Source organism: Camelus bactrianus, chromosome 9 (genome assembly GCF_048773025.1).
Source record: "Camelus bactrianus isolate YW-2024 breed Bactrian camel chromosome 9, ASM4877302v1, whole genome shotgun sequence".
NCBI classification, from domain to species: Eukaryota; Metazoa; Chordata; class Mammalia; order Artiodactyla; family Camelidae; genus Camelus; species Camelus bactrianus.
Genome location: NC_133547.1, coordinates 57551229 through 57572477, shown reverse-complemented (window position 1 = coordinate 57572477; position 21249 = coordinate 57551229). Strand labels below are relative to the sequence as shown.

The 21249-nt window shown below is 45.0% G+C and overlaps 1 protein-coding gene across 5 annotated transcripts in view; it reads left to right on the top strand.

Moving 5' to 3' along the window:
* The window catches only part of HYDIN (HYDIN axonemal central pair apparatus protein), a 381838-nt gene that overhangs the window by 281997 nt on the left and 78592 nt on the right, over nucleotides 1–21249 (top strand). For 4 of the 5 annotated variants that reach the window (XM_074370458.1, XM_074370459.1, XM_074370460.1 and 1 more), the window contains exons 38-47: nucleotides 397–565; nucleotides 3086–3265; nucleotides 3739–3912; nucleotides 6307–6477; nucleotides 9401–9618; nucleotides 14842–14979; nucleotides 15647–15830; nucleotides 17568–17709; nucleotides 19579–19738; nucleotides 20614–21228. In XM_074370458.1, coding sequence (XP_074226559.1) covers nucleotides 397–565; nucleotides 3086–3265; nucleotides 3739–3912; nucleotides 6307–6477; nucleotides 9401–9618; nucleotides 14842–14979; nucleotides 15647–15830; nucleotides 17568–17709; nucleotides 19579–19738; nucleotides 20614–21228 — 2151 coding nt within the window. Of the gene's footprint in view, nucleotides 1–396; nucleotides 566–3085; nucleotides 3266–3738; nucleotides 3913–6306; nucleotides 6478–9400; nucleotides 9619–14841; nucleotides 14980–15646; nucleotides 15831–17567; nucleotides 17710–19578; nucleotides 19739–20613; nucleotides 21229–21249 lie in introns of those variants that run through there. The other variant, XM_074370462.1, reaches the window with a different exon arrangement.

Genomic DNA, 21249 nt, shown 5'->3' with positions numbered 1-21249 from the left:
AGCACCTTACCTAGTATAATATTGCTAACCACAATACTTTTCAATAACTTGTCACTCAAAGTAGATAATTGAGTTCTATACATTTGTCAGTGGAAAAAAAAAAAACCAGAAAAACAGTATATATATGATATTTAAAACAAGGAGAGGATTCTTTTCCACATGGGAAATGCCCAGGCTCACATGAGACCAAATAAAAATCCTATATCCCCACAGATTCAGGGCTCTGCCATACACTTTAGACCTCTCCACAGGGCTCTACCCTTTGAGATCCAGAAAATATTTGTACACACCCCAGCCTTGGGCAGGGCTTTGATGAGGTGGATGGCAGACTCACCTGGGACTGTGGGGAGGACGCTTCCAGAGGGACCAACAGCAGTTCCCATTCTCCCTGAGCAGATCTTGCGAACGCTAAAGGGCTATGACTCCTACAACACCCTGCTGCTGCCTCCTCGCCTTCCCGGGGAGAAGCTGCCCCCAGAGGTGTATGAGTACTTTAAGGAGGTGAAGCGGATAAAAGAGGAGCAGATGAAGATGAAATATCTGGAGAGCCTGGCGCAGGAGAACGGTGAGAACACAGCAGTTCTGGAGCCCCTGGCGCCAGCCACTGGCCTGGCTTCTTTGAGTTACCTCTGCAGGGAGACCAGCCGCTTACTGAACACCTGCCAGGTGCCAAGCAGGCACTGCGTGCCTTATGTATTTCCTTTCTACCCTTACAAAGTGGTCCTGTTATCCCCACAGAGATGGGGACACATTCTGCTCTCGCTAGAATCTGATGAGGAGTTAAGACTTAAAAATAGCTAATATACATAGAGAAGAACACTTGCTAGATACCAAGCCCTATGTTGAGGGTTTTACACGTATAGATGAGAGATGAAGCAATGAGAGGCCAGGTCCTCAGTTTTAAGTGGCAGAATCAGGATTTGAGCCCAGGTCTGTCTGACTCTGGAGTCCACGACAGTAACCAGTCTTCTCCATGGGCTTCATGTGTATGCCAAGGCATTGCAAGTAATCCATCAGGCACGGTAGAAGTTGGTGCCCTACAAGAGGCAGAGGTGGGAGTTCATATGAGGAAGAACCCTCCATCATCCTTGAGGACAAACCTCAATCCCAAAGCTTGACTGTGTTCTTTTAATCTTGCCCTTTCTGGCCCAGCACCCCCGAGTTATCCATTACCCACCCAGGGACTCCCTTGGGTGCACTTGAGCATTAAGGCTCCAGGATCTAACCTGTGGGACCGTGTGGCTTGTCAGGACTCATGCTTCTCCTCCCTGCCTCTCTGTGCCCTCATCCTGGAAATGCACCCTCCCTGTTCTTACTTGCTCTCTTCTTCTGTGTGACAGTTGTCACATGTCCTTTATTTATACCTGCCTCTCCCTAGGCAAGAAGCCCCCATAAAGGCAGTGATCATGGATCCCCGATGTAAACCCAGGGCATGGACCAGCACCTGATCCATCACAGTGGCCTGATAAACATGCTATAAGAGTGAATGAGTGAATGAAGTCCATTTTCTTGCCCTTGTGCTTGTGTTGTTGTATCTCAAGTAGATAGGAGCTAACCAGAGAACACTACTTTTCCCTAAAAGGAGATGAGAGAAGAAGGCTGCCTCTCCACCCATAGTCATTGAGCATATTAGTTCACTAAAACGGCCATCGCAAATACCACAGACTGGGGGACTTAAACAAAGGAAACTCATTTTCTCATAATTCTGGAGGCTAGAAGTCCAAGATCAAGGTGTTGGTTGGGGCTGTTTTCTTTTGAGCCTCACTCCTTGGCTTGTGGATGGCTCTCTTCCCCCTGTGTGTTAACAAGGACTTCCCTCTGTGTGTGCCTATGTCCTAATCTCCTCTTTTAAGAACACCAGTCATACTGGATTATGGATGGATCGGGACACTCATATGACCTCATTTTAACTTAATTGCCTCTTTAAAGGCCCTACTTCAAATAGTCACATTCTAGCATACTGGGGTGGGGAGGTGGGGTGTGGGGGTAGCTAAGATTTCAACAAATGAATTATAGGAACCAATTAAGCCCATAACATGCACCCATTATATTCTGAGCACTGATCTGCAATGCTGGAAGGAAGATCAGTGAAACCAGCCTGTGCCTCTGAGAGCTCACAGTCAGGAAGGGGGTTGGGGGACAGACCTTTACACTCAGGAGTGCCTGGCAGCCGAGGCAGAGAGCCACAAGAGGACTTAGTAAGGGCCCTGTCGTTCTCATCCCTGTCCTACATGCTATGGTCATGGGCTCAGTTTTCCATCTGGCCCGTCAAAAGGTGGTCTAGAGCCAGGACCTGAGGGTCAGTGGGAGCCCAGGGAGGCGCTCACTCTGCTTCTCAGCAGCACATCTCTGAGTATCTGCTCTCTCTGCTCTCATCGAGTACCCTGTCCTCCTCTGCTTCCAGACAACAACCAGGGAAGGCGAGCAGCTCCAAGTCATGTCACTGCCATTCCCAGGAGAGCTGCAGCCTCTGCAACTCAAATCTAAAGTTAAACAAAGAGGATGTCTTGGCCCCAGGGTAGAGCAGGGTCACCTTGTACAGTGACAGCCTGACATACTCACTGAAAGTCTGTGGAATAGGGGCAAGGAGGAGGGTGCGGAGCAGATAAAGTAGTAGATGTGCTTAACAATCACATGGAGAAATGTTCATGATAGATTGAGGGGGAAAGCAGCCTACAAACTGGTATGTACAGCATGATGCCAGCTTCAGTTTTGAAAAATTAAAAATCTGAGAGGTTGCAGCTCTCTGACACTGGTATCATAAAATTAAACTGCAATTCCTCTGTTACCATTTCTTTGTCTATCAGTATCTCTTTCTGAAGCTAAATTTTATCAATTTTTGCTCTTTTGAATTTCCTAAATTTTCTGGAGCAAATGTATCATTTTGATTTTTTTTTTAATGTTAAAATGTAGCAACACACTGCAGCAGGCTGACTGCAGTTCTTATTTCTTTGGGTGAGATAGTCTAGGGTGATGGGAACCAGTTCAGCGATTCTTCTCTTTGTCTCTCTTTCCTTTTCTGCCCCATCTCCTTGGTCCCCCTCCGAACTCTTCCTGTGTGTTTTCATCCTTTACTCTCTGGCAGAAGAGGACGATGGGCCCTCGTCAGAACAGGGAACCTCTGCCAGCACGAAGAGGACCTCACTTAGCCAAGGGATCTCTGTCACATCCAACCTGGAAGAGCGACACATCCCAGTGGTCGAGTCCAAGACTTACCCAGATGAAGAGGAAGATGAGGAAAGCCTGGAAAAAATCATGTTTCAAAGTAACCAAGCATTTTAACGTTTTGGTACCAGTTCTCTCTAAGCAGACGCAGGAAGGCTGTTCAGTGCCTTTCCATAAAATGCATCCTTCTAGCACTATTATGTGTTAATGCTATGATGTGAATATGATGCCATCATTTATTTAGCCATTTCCCTTGGTGTTGCAAATTCAGCTAGTTTCCAGTATTATTTTTCAGCAGGAGAGGTTCCCCAAAATGGAATTAAGAGTCAAAAAGTATCTGTATTTTCAATCCTAGTAACTGTGCACAAAGAATTAGCCAAAAGGGGGCACTCTCATACACTACAGGGGAGTGAGGACTGTGGCAATATCTCCAACAGATTATGTTTGTCATCTTAAAGCAACAAAGTTTGATAAGAAAAAGTCGTCCCCATTTCCATCAGGACCCATGTGAATTCTGGGTGTGTCAACATGCATGCACATGCACACATGCGCACATGTATTTTTAATTTTCAGCTGAAAAGATTCAAAGCATTGAAAGCCACTCTGCGGAAGAGGTTGGAGAAGTAGAAAACAACCCAGTGAGCAAGGCCATCGCTCGCCACCTGGGCATTGACATTTCTGCAGAAGCCCGCCTGGCCAAGAACCGGAAGGGTATTGCCATCATCGTCCATGGGACGCCCTTATCAGGTATGCACCACCCTCAGGGCACACACCTTTTGGGTTTATGGTAAAGTTTGGACATGTAATTTTTGAGGGCATAAAAGGCTCTTTTCTTTTAAATTTATATACCAAAGGATTATCTTCAAGTTGTTAAACTTTCAACTTTTGAGATACGGGGTTAGAGAAAGAGTGAGGACATCTCATTTTTAATTAGTACATCTTCAAATTGTTGGAGCTGGTATTCTTTCAATAATTTAATAACATTAAAGTATTAAAGAAAAACCCAAGGCATTAAGTTACTCAAAAAGAGAGGAGGAAAAATATGTGCAAAAACCTTTGGTCTGTCAATATTACTTCTAAAAATTTATCTTAAGAAGATACTTAATCATGTGGACAAAGATGAGCTACATGATTGTTCACTGCAACATTGTTTACCATACTAAAAATCTATTCATTCGTTATGGAGGGGTCTAGTTAATTAACCCATAGTATGGTCATGTGGTGAATTACATCACCGTTAAAAACAGTGTCTTGTAACAGACTCACAGACATAGAAAACAAACTTATGGTTACCAGGGGGGAAGGGGTGGGAGGGGATAACTTGGGAGTTGGAGATTTGCAGATACTGACTGGTATATATAAAAATAGATAAACAAGTTTATACTGTATAGCACAAGGAACTATATTCAATATCTTGTAATAGCTTACGGTGAAAAAATATGAAAACAAATACATATATGTTCATGTATGACTGAAGCATTGTGCTGTACACTAGAAATTGACACAATATTTTAAACTGACTATACTTTAATTAAAAAAAAGATTTAAAAAAAAAAAAACAGTGTCTTGTACCTCCATGTTCATAGCAGCATTATTCACATTAGCCAGAAGGCTATGAGTGGATAAACTAAATGTGGTGCAATGGAATATTATTCACTCATAAAAATGAAAGGAATTCTCACACATGCTACACCACAGGTGAACCTTGAAGACATTATGCTAAGTAAAATAAGGAAGACATAAAAGAATAATTACTGTATGATTCCATTTATATAAGGTACCTAGAGTAGTCATATTCATAGAGACAGGAAGTAGAATGGTGGTTTCCAGAGGGTAAGGAAAGGAAGGAAGGAGAGGTTATTGTTTAATGGGTACAGAGTTTCCATTTGAGAAGATGTAAAACTGCTGGAGATGGACAGTGATAATAGTTGCACAACACTGTGAGTATACTTAGCAACTTAACTATAAACCTAAGAAAAGTTAACATGGTAAATTTTGAATGTATACTATCACTATAAAAAAAAAAAACAGTGCCATAGAAGTATATAGCATGAACAGAAAAATGTTTATGATATACTGTTTTAAGTAAGGAAAAAATGCCATACTTACAATTTGCAATCTATATTAATTTTCTATTGCTACTATAACAAATAACCACAAATTTAGTGGCTTAAAACAATGCAGACTTACTTTGTTACAGTGCTGGAGCTCAGAAGTCTAAAATAGGTCCACAGGCTGCATTCTTTCTGGAAACTATAGGGGAGAATCCATTTCGTTGCCTTTTCTAGTTTCTAGAAACATTACCTGCATTCCTTGGCCCATGGCCCCTTCCTCCATCTTCAAAACTAGCATCATAACATCTTCTGGTCCCCTTCTCTTTCCTTTTGTCATCACATCACCTGTCTTACTCCAACCATCCAGCTGCTCTCTCGTAAGGACCTTGTGGTTACGTTGGGCCCACCCAGATAATCCAGGATAATCTCCCACAGCAAGATCCTTAATTTAATCACCCCTACAATATCCCTTTACCATATAAGGTAACATATTCACAGGTTCCAGGGTTTGGGCTGTGGACATCTTTGGGGCCATTCTACAGCCTACCACATAAACCATTTCTTTTTTATAAGAAATACAAATAAAATAGTTACATATGCATACTTAGCAGCCATATGCTATCTGTAATCTCTCTGGATGAACAAAGTATGGATTTTTTTTCCTTTTCTTCTGTTATTTCTACACTTTCTTTTTTTTAATGAATAGTTATTTGGGAATGAGAAAAAAATCGGTACAAGTTATTCTTTAAATTGTCTTCTCCTTAGAATTAGAGACAGTAAGAGCTCCAAGATTTTTTTAATCATCTGATCAAGTCACTTTTTAAACTGAGGAGAAAATCCAGAGAGAATGTGGGTTGCCACAGCACATGGCACATCAGTGGTAGAATTAGGACCAGAATCCACAGTCCTGACTCCTGGCTCAGGTCTTCCCTCTTTTTTCTGCTGCCACCTCTGACCACACGAGAGACTTAGAGGCAGAACACTTGGAAAGATCACTTTACAGGAGCCTCTGTTCTAGAAGCTTCTTAGGTCTGAGACACTGAGCAAATGAGAGCCATGAAATTCAACCCCCTGACCTCTTTTGTAGGAAAGTCAGCCACCGCAGTCAGCTTGGCCAAGTACTACAGTGCAGCCTGCTTGAACATCGACTCCATTGTGCTGGAAGCCATCTCTGACAGCAACAACATTGAGGGGATCCGGGCCCGTGAGCTCTGCATCAGGGCCGCCATAGAACAGTCCATGAAGGAAGAGGAGTCTGGTGAGAGCCGTTTCCCCTGACCTTTGGTGCTAAGTAGCCCTTACCGCCCTGTTCATGCCTGTCTTCTCTGTTTCCCCAGTGAGCTTCTCCCCAACAGCTCGGCTGTGGTTGGGTTCCAATAAGCATAATTTGGGGTTGTTTTCATGGAACTGGCTTTGAAGGAGCAGGAGAATGTTGATAGGTAAACATGAAGATAAGGACATTCCAGACCAAGAAAGATGGGAAGCTGATAGTAAATTAGAGGTGAGAAGGCAGTTTGAGGCCAATCGTAGTTGACCTGGATGCCAAGATTAGGAATTTGGATTTTATTTTGAAGAAAAAAAGGAGTTGGTCAGTTTTCATCCTATGGGAGAAATGGTCAGAAAGCCACAGTAGGAAACTAGCTCTTGTAATGTCTTATAAAGGAAGCAATAGTGAAGTTGAAGATGAGCGGGGCTGGGCCAGCTGACCTGATAGCCACCTGCGTGGCAGGGAATTGAAGGAAGGGGAGTCATTCAAAGTGGTCACATCAAGATGTCCAGTCACAGAAACCAGGAAGAGAGTTATATCATTTACCAAGGTAGGGAATAGGGGAGGAAGAGAAAGTTGCTGGAGAGAAACATTAACTGAGTTTTAAACCCCATAGTAGTGAAGCCTTACCTACCAGAGGTTAGGAATCTTGGCTCCCTCGAGTCCTCTAAGGACCTACAATGTTGTGCAATGGGAAAATCTATTGAATATAAAGCAGCATACCTGCTCAGAGCAGAATCGTTTTTATATAAATATTCAGAATAGTATGATATCATTCCTGATAGCATACCATGCCTGCTGAACAGGTGCTGAGGCCTGAGACAGTAGGTTGATAAAACTGGCTGGGGCTTTCAGGGTGTCCCCTTCCCTCAATACCTCTGCATGGGATGCTTAGGGAAATGGAAGACTCTTTGCTGGGAAGATAAGAGAAATAGCTCTTTAGTGGTATTGTTGCAGAAAAATGTGTTACAGCTCACTTGTGACAGCAACCTGGATCCGGGCGAGAGACCAAGCAGCACTCTGAGAGTTGGAGAACTCAGGTTTCTTATGCCAGCAGGCCCAGACAAGTTAACACTTTAAGCTCTAGACGCTATCTGTAGGTTTACACAGGCTTTTATAGGCTGCCGGTTTTACACTTTGCAACATCATATGCAAATAGAGTATAACAGAACTTGACCAACCAGGAACAAGCTTTATAGAAATAGACCAATCAGGAGTGAGAGAAATAACCAATCAGGAGTGAGGGGAATGGACCAGTCAGGAGTGAGAGAAATAACCAATCAGGAGTGAAGGAAATAACCAATCAGAAGTGAGCTCAGGGAACCAATAGAATTTTAGGGGCAATAAGCAGTTTCAGAGGCAAAAAGTGAGATAGAGCCTCTGGGCCAGGGAACCGGATGGTGCCCGCACAAGAGTAGTGGCCCTGCTTGGGGTTCCTGCCGGTCTTTTTATGGGGCTTCTCGCCTCAGTATAAGGGAGAAAAATAATTTTCTCTCTCTTCTTCTGAGTTCTTGGCTGAGAGCCTTGTAATAAAAGACAGATTAACAAGAGAAAAACAAGTTTATTGACATGTTTACTTCACATATACAGGAGAGATACTCAGGGAAAAAAATGGATGGCTTTAGAATTCAGAATTAAATACCATCGTAACAGGGAAAAGGGAGGCGGGTGTAGTCTTCTTAGGGGAGGGTAATGGTTTTTAGGAAAGATGGAGGGACCCTTAAGAAAATGGATGGGGAGGTATGATTGTGATAAAGTTTGTCTGAGTGTGGTGTTGGCTTCTAGTCTTTCCTGTGATAAGAGTCAGTCTTCCTGGTTAATGGAATTCCCAAGGAAGGGATTTGTCACAATTGAGGTGCTTTTGAAGGCTCCATCTTGAGCCAGATAAGGAGGGTTCAGAGAAAGCCGTTCCCTGCATTTGCTGTTTTTCAAGTGCCTGCAGCTCAAAATAATCAATGTGCCAGAGCAGCAGTTTGAGGTGGTGTATCTTGAACTCCTATAGCCATATTTTGGGGTGGCATATTCTGTTACCCTTTAGGGGGAACCCCAAGCTGCATCATAATTCTGTTCCTCTGTTCTCTTAGATTTTGTGTTTCTTTTTCTTTCAAATAAACTACATTTCACAGAGGTCTTTGGAGCTATGTTAATGTCCTTTGACCAATCATGAATTTGGGATCCCTGAGAAAGTAATGTCAAGCTGAAGGCATAATTCAGGGAGACAGGACTTGCCATTGTCACTGGGGGGCTTGGAGGGGCAGGAGCTTATCACAAAGGCGAAAGGCACTCTAGCAAGAGTTTTTTGGGACAGCTCTCATGGAAATCCTTTTAAATAATTACATCAATTTGCTGATTCTGAAAGGGAGCTTTTCAGTGGGTGGGAGTGCTTAGGGGTGGTGATCTGATTGGAATAGAGGGCACGGATGAAACTAAGAAATTAATCTTGAAGCCATGTTTGCCAGCAGGCACACTGCTATTACTTGGCCTGTCTGTACCTCTGAGCGGCTCTGCTATGGCAGCAGAGAATGCCTGACCAACTGGTATCACTGCTGCCTAGAAACACAAAAGTTCGGGTGTTAGGTTTCCAGGGCAGGCAGGGCTGTAGTACACCAGTGGTTTCAGAAATGATTGCCCTCAGGGCTGGAGGAGAAAGTGAGGCAGACTAATGTGGGATCCACTGGGAAGATGGGCAGTGAAGAGCCCGGGACTCCAGGCCAGGCTCTGCACTCACCCATGGTCATTATCATCTATCCTCAGTGGGTGGAGCCCCTTCCCCCAGCCCTGCTCAGCCAGCTGTAGATGGAGACAGCTTTGTATTCCTCAAAAGAATCACACTAGGTTTCAGCGTGCCATCTTCACCTTTACTTCCTAATCGTCCTAAGGTGACTTTTAATATAGACCTATTCTTTCCATGTAGCCCAGGAGGCTGCTGCTTTGAGCCAAAATGCCATGGGCCAAATCCGACTGAGCAGTGAGACCCTGGGCAAGTTAACTTCAGAATCCACTCTGGTAACTCCCGAAATTAAACCTGCCAAGACAGTACGTGGGAGCGTGCTGATCACCAAAAGCAAGACAGAGAGCCACGGCTCTGGGTCTCAGAAGCAGCATCACCAGCACTCATCTGAAACACCACAGGTATAAATCAGGGCTCCCCAGAAGGAGGGTTAGGTTCCTTCCCCTTCCTCCTCCTTTTTCTCCTCCTCCTCCTCCTTCCTGGCATCCTGCAACCAAGTCAGCACAACTTCTTTCCATGAATGTAAGTTGTAGGAGGGCTGCAGTGGAGTCTTGGAATGTAATAAAGAATTCAGAGTTTGAGCTTCATGCTGAGGGACTTCAAGAACAATCTCGGCAGAATAGCAGGTGCTGAGCCTGACAGTAGGTGGCACTGTGAGAGACAGGTGGGTGATGAGTTGTCAGTGGGAAAGCAGAGTGAAATGAGTGTTGGGTTCTAAGATAACGGAAAGAAAGGGGAAAAAAGATCAGGTAATCATTAGAGGAGCAAACCCAAGGTCAAGAGAGTTCTTTCTCTGAAAGGACATGGAGGCACAAACAGGTCTCTAAAGACAGAAACTCCTGGAGAAGTACAAGGTGAGAGAGAGAATGAGATTCCAGGAGGAAACAGGGAGGACAGGATTAAGCACAGTTGCAGGAAATGGGAGCCATCTTCCTCTAGAGTCAAAAAGGTAAAAACAGATACAGCTACATGTAGGGGAAGCAGAGTGGAGAACAGAGTTTGGAGAAGGTTTTGCTGAATGGCTCTAAGATGTATGCAGGATGTCTGGTCTTTGTAGGCAGTGTTGAGGAAGTTGGGTTACAGAGCTTGCTTGAGGAGAGTCGCCAAGCACTGATGTGTCCACTGTGAGGAATAGAACCAGAAACTGATGATGGATAAAAGAAAAGATGGCTGAGAATGCTGATGGCCTGGCCAAGATGTGAAGCCATAACTTCACAGTTGTAAGATTTCTCTAATCTCTATTCTGCCCCTGGAAGCCCTTATTCAGAGGCAGAGAGAGACATTGTCATCATTGCAGGGGTCGGGGTGTACTCAGAACAAGGAGCAAGGGAGTTGAGAGTAGCATCAGTATGGGAAGTCCAGCCTAGGTGGAGAAGGAATTAAAAGAAGGACAATAGAATGAAGAGAAACAGGAAAAGTGAAAGGGTCTATGAGTCTTGTTTCAGTCTGTGTGCCGTAGGGGGGATAGGAGAGATGGACATTTCAGAGAAGTTTGCTGAGGTAAATGGAGCAGAGGTGAAGTTCCTTGTCAGAGAGGAGGCTCGCATGAGTTGGATGCAGCAGGTGAATGGAGGGTTGGTGGGGCAAGTGGATGTTAGAGCATTGGATAGGGTAGGTGGATGCAGTGGAGGTCAAGGTCTTTGTGTAAAAGGAAGTATGATGGTTATATGGGGCATCCATGAGGTAGAATTTGTGCCAGATTTTTTCACACGATCTTCACTTCAGTTGCATGTTCTTCTAACATCTTGAAAACTGAAACCATTGGCTCAATTTCTTTTGCAATAATCATCCTTTTAATCTTCTTATCCAAGATTTAATATGATGTTATTTACATAGATGTTTATGGAGGAACTGAAAGCCATATAGTTTTATTAAATACAGTGTCTTGAGAAATGATTTTCTTTGGTTTGTTTCTACCCATCTGGACAGTAAAGTCAGGGTTTTTAGAATATATCAGAGGCAACAGAAATTCCCAATTCTGACTCCAATCCCCCTTCACTAAATAGGGAACTTAAAAACCTGCTCAAGATCATAGTAGAAATCAGAGCTCACAGATGCTACTCACCCCCATATGTGGCTTCCTGCATTGCTCCAGAGTGACAGGAGTCAAACGGTTGGACAACTGCCACCTCGTTTTACCTGTTACCTTGCTTTACCCAAAATGGCTGTTTGGTTTTCGTGAAGCTCTCCTAAAGCATGAACTCTCTAATGACCAAAAATTTAATCATGTTGCAAATGGGAAGAAATGTGTAATATGTCATGTAATGAAGATATTACCTGTAATATAAGGGCATTTATTTATAAATCACCTTGTTCCAGGAAAGCACCAGTAAGAAGTCCTGATCTTTTGAATGATAATTAATCCAACACCCTGGCTTCTCAGTTCCGTGGCCTCCTTGGCTACTCACTACCGTGGTCATATTCTAGACCTCATTAATCATTTCCCATAAACTGCAAGATCTCTAAATCACACATCCTACTTTCTGACAACCATCTTCTAACTTTCCAGATGACTTATTCTGGTAAGTAATTGGTCCCACTGAAACCTCCAATCCACATCTTCACTGTGTACCAAACCCCTTCATTTCCTTTCATACTCAGTTTGGATTCTTCCATCCCCACTTGCTCCCTGGCCCCTTCCCCTTCATTGCGCTCTCCAAGCAGAACTTCAGCCTTGGTGAACCCAATTCTCCACTTCCTCCATGTAGGGCAGCTGAACATAGCTGGAGAAAATCCCCATCCCTCCTGAATGGTCTTAATTTAAATTTAAGACCACAAATTTCAAGTGGCCTTGTTGGTCTGACCTAGTAAATTTGCCATCTATCTCTTTAAGACATTTATTGCTGTCATCACTCTCCAAGCCTCTAAGACACCTTTCTCTTCCTCATTCTCAGGTGATGGTCTCTCTTCTGGCTTCATGGAGGGTGCAGCAACAACCAGAAGACAACCACCTCTCTACCACCAAATCTACTAGCCAGACTTCTTTCTAACCCAGTGCTGTGCCTTCCCTGCACCTGAGTACTTGCCCCACTCTCATCCAAAGCTGATCCCTGTGCAAGTACACTGGACCCCACCCATTCTCTCTTACTCACAGGCTAAATTCCTGCAGTCGTCCCCATTCTCTCATTTGTTTTTCCCCATCTGTTTGCTGAGTCCTTCCTATCATCATCTATGCATGCTGTGTTACCTCCCATCTATGAAAATACTTTCCCATGACCCCAGGTTTCCCCTACAGGTATCACCTCTCAGCTCCTCTCCACAGCTATTCCTCCAAAGAACTCCTCGTCCTCACCATCCTCTCTTCTACCTATTCCAATGTGCCTTTGTTCTCACCACTCCACTGGCTACTCTTCTCAAGATCATTAACATTCATCTTGCCCAATCCAGTGGCCAATTTTCTGTCACCCCCCTCAAGGGACCTCTTTGGCAGCTGATGACCCCCTCCTCCTGGAAGCACTGTCTTCCCTGGGCTTTCAGAACTCCATACTCTTCTACTTGTCCATCTAACTCATTAGTGACTCCCTCCACTCCTGCAGCTTCTCCATCTCCTCCAGATTCCTAGTTTTTCTGAGTAGATGACCTTTTCTTTATAGACGATCTCATCCAGTTCATTACTTAAATACTTAAATATTTTCAGCATACCTAGGACTCTTAAATTTCTATCTCCAGCACTAATTTCTCCCCAAGCTCAGGTTCATATATCCAAACTCACATTAAATATCTCTATTGAATGGCTTAGAGACGTCTCAAAATTTATATGTCCAAAAATTGATACTTGCTTCCCCCTCCAAAAAAAGAAAAACAAAACAAATTAAGTCAATAAAATTGTTCTTCTCTTAGTCTTTCCTGTCTTTATAACTTCACCATTTTCCAACTTGCTCAGTCATTCTTTTTTTTTTATTTTTTTTTTTATTGAGGTATAGTCAGTTTACAATGTTGTGTCATTTTCTGGTGTACAGCATAATGCTTCAGTCATACATGAATATACATATATTCATTTTCATATTTTTTCACCATAAACTACTACAAGATATTGAATATATTTCCCTGTGCTATACAGTATAAACTTGTTTGTCTATTTTATATATACCAGTCAATATCTGCAAATCTTGAACTCTCAGTTTATCCCTTTCCACCTCTCCCCTCTGGCAACCACAAGTCTGTATTCTATGTTTGTAAGTCTGTTTCTGTTTTATATATAAGTTCATTTGTCTTTGTTTTTTTAGATTTTAGATTTTTTTTAGATTATGTGAGTGATATCATATGGTGATTTTCTTTCTCTTTCTGGCTTATTTCACTTAGAATGACATTCTCCAGGGCCATCCATGTTGCTGCAAATTCATTATTTTATTATTTTTTATGGCTGAGTAGTATTCCATTGTATAAATATACAACAGCTTCTTTATCCAATCATGTGTCAATGGACATTTAGGTTGTTTCCATGTCTTGGCTGTTGTAAATAGTGCTGCTATGAACATTGGGGTGCAGGTGTCTTTTTGAAGTAGGGTTCATTCTGGATATATGCCCAGGAGTGGGATTGCTGGGTCATATGGTAAGTTTGTTTTTAGTCTTCTGAGGAATCTCCATACTGTTTTTCACAATGGCTGCATCAAACTGCATTCCCACTAACAGTGTAGGAGGGTTCCCTTTTCTCCACACCCTCTTCAAGGAGTCATTCTTGATGCCTCTCTTTCTTTCACATCCCATCCCAAATCCTATTGGCTCTACTTCCAAAATATATCCTGCATCAGCCACTTTTCCCCACTTCCACCATGTCTGTCCTCGTCCCTGCCACTGTTATCTGCCTTGATCACAGAGAAGTATAACTAACCTTCCTACTTCCATTCTCGTCACCTCCTGCAGCAAGTAGAGCGGTCTTTTAAAAATAAAAAGCAGATCATTTGTCTGCCTAAAACATGCCAACAACTTCCCATGATACTTGGAATAAAATTCAGATTGCTTACCAGCCTACAAGCTCTGCATATTGTGGCCCAACTATGTCTTTGACTTTCAGCCTGAGCATCTTCCCCATTGTTCACTCCTCTGCAGTTGCACTGGGCTCTTGTGTGCTTTCCACATACCCACAAGTGCACTTGTGATGACAGAGCCTGCTGTTCCCTCTCAGAAAGATTCTTCTCTAAGGATCTCGTCTCTTGTAGCCACTGTCCAACTCTGTCATTGCTCTTTATTTCCTTACCAGATTATTTTCTCCCTTGGACTCATCATTATCTGAAATTATGTTATTGATTTGTATATTCTTGTGCTCCTTTTCTGTCTCCCCATTTGAATGCAAGGGCCATGTGGACAGCAATATCACCAGCCTTGTTTGTGGTTGTATCCCTGGTACTGGAGGTGCTCAATAAATATTTGTAGACTGAATTAACACATGTTTGCTGTTCAGTATGTTTACAAAGCACTTTCCACCGTGTTCCTTCTAGAGCATACAGTCATTGCTTAAGTGAGATAGGAATCTTCCATTTTATAATGCAATCCCCATTTTACAGATGAGGAAATGAGACCCAGGGAGATTAGATGATTCTCCTAAGGTCACATGGTTTGTAATTGTAGGAGTTGTTGGAACACCAAGCTGGATTCTAACTCCTGACTCTTCTCCCTCTTGATAGATTTCCTCCAGCCCTCTCCTCTCGGGGCCCACACAGCGCCGGCTCAGTGTCAGCGGCAGCATTGGAGGTGATACCGGGTTGGTGAGCTGCGTGCTCCCTGAGGAACTATTCACTCAGATCCTGGCCAAGCGCATACAGGTGCGTCCACCCACCTGCACAGAGCTGTAGGGCTCACAGGCCATCTTCATGCTGTGTGCTGAGATTCTGAGCCATCGCCCACCCAGAGCAGCTCAGACCCAGGGCCCTTAGAGAGAAGCGATGGGTTTCCTCATCCACAACAGTCATTTACTTGTCCTTTGGATGGCAGTTGTCAGACCATGACCCTGGCTCAGTCTGCTGCCTGAAGCCACTCACCTTGAAGGACCAGTGAGCAGAAGGTAACACATTAAACACACAAACACAGAGTCATGGCACAGCCCTACAGTGGTGTGTTAAAAATTATAACATGGAGCCATGAAAAGTTAGAAGTTTAGAGTGATGTTAATTGCTTTAAAAACATGTTTTTGATATGCTTAACATGTAGTTTTTTTAAATTTCTACAGAGACAGAAAAAATCCTTTACAAATATGTATCATAAAGATCTTTCATGACTGCAAAAATGTTTTTATTTTTCTCTTTTACTTAATAACAGCACCTTGAATTTAGCAGGCAGAAGGACAGCTGAATGGGATTTTCGTCTGGGCCCAGTAGGTCTGCAGAACCAACTGCGCAGCAGCAAAAGCACCAACAAGAGAGCCAGCAACTTTCTCCGTAGAGAACACATGATCTTGTGGCCACTTTAACCATCTTCGCTCTCTGGTTTCAGCTGAGTGACTGCTACCGAGGAGTGGTGTTTGACAGTCTCGATACGCTCTTTGCTCGGAACGCGGCTACCACTCTCCTCTGCCTGCTGAAGGCCATCGGCAACCGGGAGCACATTTACGTGCTCAACATGGCCCAGGACTTCACAGCCATGAAGGCCCAGGAGAAAGCCAAAAAGGAGCAAGAAGGCAAGGCCCCTACCCTCCGGGGCTGTCCTTCCCAAGCCCCCATAGGTCTTTCCTTTAAACAGAGCTTTAGGCTTTTTTAAATGCTTCTCTGCCATGATAACCCGTTGGGCTTACATGAAACTATTACATTTACCGTCTCATTGGTGCCCCACTTCTGCTGTGGAAGGTGGCTGGGAGTTCTTATTTCTACTTTGCATGTGTGGAAACTGAGACACAAATAACCTGTTGAGAGATTAATAGAAGGAAGGATGGACCCAGCTCTTCTGACAGCAGGCACCTTCCTCTTTCCCTGACATCACACTGCATCCCTTCATCTTCTCTGTAACTACAGCCTCCTGAGGGGACCATATCACAAGTCCCATCCAGACTCAGATGACTGATTAGCTTGTTGGTTTTGTTGAAGCCTACTGGGAATTTCTTGTAAGACTAGAGGTGCTGATAACTTTACGAAACAATTTCTACCTTTTAGCCTCCTGTGTACTAGGCACTGCAGCAGACATTGTGTACACTTTAAATGTCTTTTTTTTCTTTTTCTTTTTATTGAAGTATAGCCTGTTTATAATGTTGTGAACTTTAAATGTCTTTAAATGACACTTTGGGTCATTTAATCTTCACAATAACCCTATGAAGGTTATTGTCCCCACTTTACAGATGAGGAAAATGAGGCTTAGAGATTTCAAAACTCTTGTAGATTTATATAGCAGATTAGTAAGGTCTTTGTAGCTCTGAACCTTTTGTTTTTTATGTCATTACACTAGTGGTCTGGAAAAAAATTTCAGTGATTGAAAAATACATAACACACACACACACACACACACACACACACACACACACACACACACAAAGTAGTGTTAGCTTAAGTTCCCAATTTAGTCAGAAGCAGACCTAGCAAATCTTGGCCCCCAAGGGAGGAGGTGGCATTGTCCCTGGAAGGCAGAGTCCTGCTCTGGCCTGGACCTGGGATCTGTAGGGTGTGGAAGATGATTCCCCGTGGTCTGCAAATGGTTGTGTCACCTCCAGCACTTGGGTGGCATGTGTCCATAATGGGTAAAATCAGTGGGTGGTAGATTACTTTCCTGTTGCCACTGTAGCAAATCCCCTCAAACGTGGCGACTTAACAGATTTATTATCTTACAGTTCTGGAGGTCAGAAGTCCTAAAACTGAGGTGTTAGCAGAGCTACGTTCCTTTGGAGGGGAGAATCCTTTTCCTTGCCTTTTCCAGCTTCCAGAGGCCTCCTGCATTCCTTGGCCCATGGCCCCCACCTCGCAGCCCTCTGACCTCTGCTTCCATTGTCACATCTTCTCTCACCCTGCTTCACTGTCACATCGCCTGCTTTGACACTGACCCTCCTGCCTCCCTCATATGGGTCTCTGTGATTCTACTGGGCCCATTCAGATAATCCAGGATAATCCTCCCAACTCAAGGCCCTTAATGTAATCAAACCTCCAAAGTCCTTTCTGCCACATAAGGTAATGTATTCACAGGTTCTGGGGGTTAGGACCTGGGCATCTCTGAGGCCTCTATTCAGCCCAACACAGATGGAAACCAGTTTTGGAACTGAATGAGTGAAAGAAATCCCACCAAACAGTAGCAATGCCAGCTGTGGTATCAGCCACCTCTCACAGTCACAGACCATCCGCAGCCTGTTTCGGCTATCAGCTTAACTGCTGGCGGACCCTGCAGCCAAAGCTGGTGAGTGACTTTTCCCTGCCTTCCTGTCTACTCCTCCACCCAGAGCACAAACGCAAGGAAGCGCTTGAGAGAGAAAAAGAACGTCTTCAAAACATGGATGAGGAAGAATATGATGCCTTGACAGAGGAGGAGAAAATCATATTCAATCAAGAAGTTCAGCAGGCCCTCCAGGAGAGGAAGAGGAGGTCAGAATCAAGGGCTGGCCAGACCAGAAGCAGTTCCACTAGGAGCAACTTCCATCAGACACGTGGCCCGACCCAGAGACTGGGGACATCCCCCTGGGGGCAGCAATGGCCATGGGGACCCAGAAGGATGACTTTGCTGAGAGAGGAAACACATATTTTGCACATCCAGGGTGCTGGATGCTGTAGCCTTTCTGGGTCGCCATTCTCCTCTCCTTCCTTCTTTCTAGGGGCACCTGGGACTGGGAGGAAGGTTATGTAATATAATGGGGGAGGGGCTTCTGGCCCCTGTGCTGTCCTGGGGCTCCTGCTGGCTCGCTGGCTCCCCCTGACAACTGTCCCCTAGGTGTGGCTCATTAACCCCTGTGCTCAGGTGTCCACAGCTGGTGACCCAGGGCCACTCTCATAACATGGGCAGGGTGGTTTCTCCCCAGAACTCGGCCATTTCTCCTCCTTCCCTGGCTGCCATCTTGGCCTTTGGTGGTGCTGTGTATCCCCTGAGGTCTGACTACCTCTCTCACTTGATCCTCAGCCTGGGAAGTTCACCAGAGACCCAGGCTCCCAAGCCAGTGCTTCCAACCACTTCTGTGCCTAACCCTGGGGACCATATGGAAATGAATGGATCCCCTCCACATCACCTAGGAGACTTGGGCCACTATCTCAGGCTATCTCAGGCACAGGTGGGCAGTGGGACATATGTCCTTTCTGCCCTCAGGTCTTCCAAAATGGCAATGGAGGGAGGTTCTATTGCCTACCCTCCCTGGGATTCCAAACACAGGAAGGGGGCAGAGCCAAGATACTTGCGTACGACTTAATCCTTCTTCTTTCCTCTCCCTCCACCTCCAGACTCCTTCCACTGATCCCAAAAGCTCTTTTATGTCCTCTACAGTATGCAGTATGCAGTATACCTTCTCCTGCATGGTCCATTGTAAACATGCCCAATTCTCCAGAGGTATGAAAACCCCAGCTCTGGGATTCCAAAGGAATCACTTTTCTTTCTCATCCAGGACATTACTTTCAGGCATTCATCTCATGGTGGACTTAGAAAATGCAAATCTGATCCTCAAAACTCAGTAGTGACTTGTTTGTATCTCACACACACATACACACACACACACACACACACACACACACACAGAGGAAGTGAAGTTATGATGAATCAGCTTCAGCGGGCAGAGCCACAGCAAACCAGGAACAACCAGGGGTCCCCAGAGGTCACAATAGATGGGTTTTGTATCTTCAGAAATGCTGTCTCCTCCACTCTTGTTTATACTTGGTGCCCTCTCTGCCATTAGCAGCAGAGAATCCATGGCTAAATCCACAGCAGGAAAGAAAAGAAAGAGAGGAGGAGAGGAATGTAGCTTTCAGCTCCAGCACCATGGTCCCAAGATCTTCCTGAAGGGCTGCTATTAACAACACCACTTCTTCTGGTCTGAATCTCAAACGTGACAATGTAGGAAGCCAGGCCTCATCTGCCCTGATAACATTACATTCTTTGAAAGATGCTTTTTTAAAGTGCTAACATTAAGCTTATTTCCAGGCCTTCTCTCACTCTCCTATGAAAGGAGATTGGAATAGAGACATACATTAGTTGAGTATCCCTCTTAGTTGAGCTTCAGTTAATTGGTTTTCCTGAAGGATGTTCAGAGATAGATGTGAGCCATCCTTTCCTCCTTTCCTTCTTTCTTTCTCATCCCTCCTTCCCACCCTTCTTCCTTCCTTCCTACTTACCAAGCTTTCTCTGGTTCTTTCTTTCTTTTTATACCCAAGAAAGCTCTCTGCCCCACATCCCCCGACTAGGCAATCCTAGGCAGGTGGGCACTCGGGCAGGAGGGGCTCTGAACTCAGTTTTGTCTGCCTGGTCTGATGCAGGGAGCTGGAGAGACTGGCAAGGGAGATGCATGAAAAGAAGCTACAACAGGAGCTTGAGCGGCAAAAGGAAGATGAGCTAAAACGGAAGATCAAAAAGCCAAAGCAGGGACTATTAAAGGAGGAGCCGGCCATGAGGAAACCTCAGATACCGAGCCGACAGGTAGCAGCCCTCATTCTCTCCTTAGCAAAAGTCAGGCCCAGATCTGTCCAGCACTGTAGCCAGCCAGTCAGGCTGGCATGCTTCTCCTGCAGAAAATGGACCAAATACTGTCCAGATTTTGTAGTGAAGCAGAAAGTAGAAGGAGAGGAACCTCCATTTGTTCAACACTTACTGAGTGTACAGTGCTGTGTTGTGCCTCACATAAGCCTGACATTTTGACATCTTGCCCACCCTTGGAAGTTCAGAGACAGGAACCCCATCTGAGGCTGAACAAGATGAAGTCAGACCGGTTGTGTCTGAACACAGTGCTGGCTCTCTCCACTGACCCCGCAGGCCCCTGGATGCTGCTCAATAGGCTAGTAGTAAAGATGTGCCTCTAGTGAGCCACCAAGTCAGTGTGTCCACCCCAGAGCTGAGCCTTGACAGTAGTCAGGGGAGGCGCTCCAGCCTAAGCGTGTCTTCGGGTTTATCAGCCACCAGGCTCAGCTGTCATGTCACTGCCCAAGCGGCTGGGATTGGACCATTACCCTCTGTGGCCTCTCCCCAGGAGAGGATTATTTTTGCTAATCTTTCCCTGTTGACCCTTCGGAACAGCAGCTCTCAACCAGCAGTGCACATCAGATTTGCTCTGCACCTTTTACAAAAAGGCACAGTGCTAGACCCCAGCCAGCTCTATGACAGGGAAGGACCACAGGGAGGTTATTTGGAGACAGGCCCCCACAGTGATTCTTAGGCACAGCCCTAGTGTATGTAAGAGTTGCCTGGAATCCAATGAGGCCCTCTTACAAAACAAAATGCCCTGTTGCCCTTCCTTATGTGATTTGCTCTCCCTTAAAGATCTGTTTTAAGAATATTTTATGTGTTTTGCCTTCTAGACACATACTTTTTCCAAACTAGAAGTCAAGTCAGACACAATAGAAAGAGAAGTGTCTGTTAGGGAGCAGGCAGTGGTGGAGAAGGAAGAATTGAACAAGAAGAGGAGGAACCTACTGGCAGATAGCAACACGCTTGGGTTTCCTCTTGCCCAGGAACAAGAGGACAGTGAAGGGGACCTCCCAAAGGACACTGAGAAGCAAGTGGCCCAGAAGTTTAAGACCTATGAGTTGACCTTCAAGGATATCCAGAACATCCTCATGGACTGGGACCGGAAGCAAGGAGTTCAGCAGCCTCACGCTGGGGCTGAGGACTTGGGCCACGATGGGGATGGAACTGACCAGCGCCAGGTTCCCTCAGGTGGGCGCAGAGGCCGCAAGGACCGGGAGAGGGAGCGCGCAGAGCGGGAGCGCCTGGAGCGGGAGCGCGCGGAGAGGGAGCGGCTGGAGAAGCTCCGAGCCCTGGAAGAACGCAGCGACACGGGAGAGGGCGAGGAGGAGGACCACGAAGGGAAGAAGGATCTGGGTGTGCCGTTCATAAACATCCAGACGCCCAACTTCGAAGGCTTGAGCTGGAAGCAGGTGCTGGAGAGTGACAAGCTTCCCAGAGCGGATCAGGTACAGACTCTTCTCCAGGAT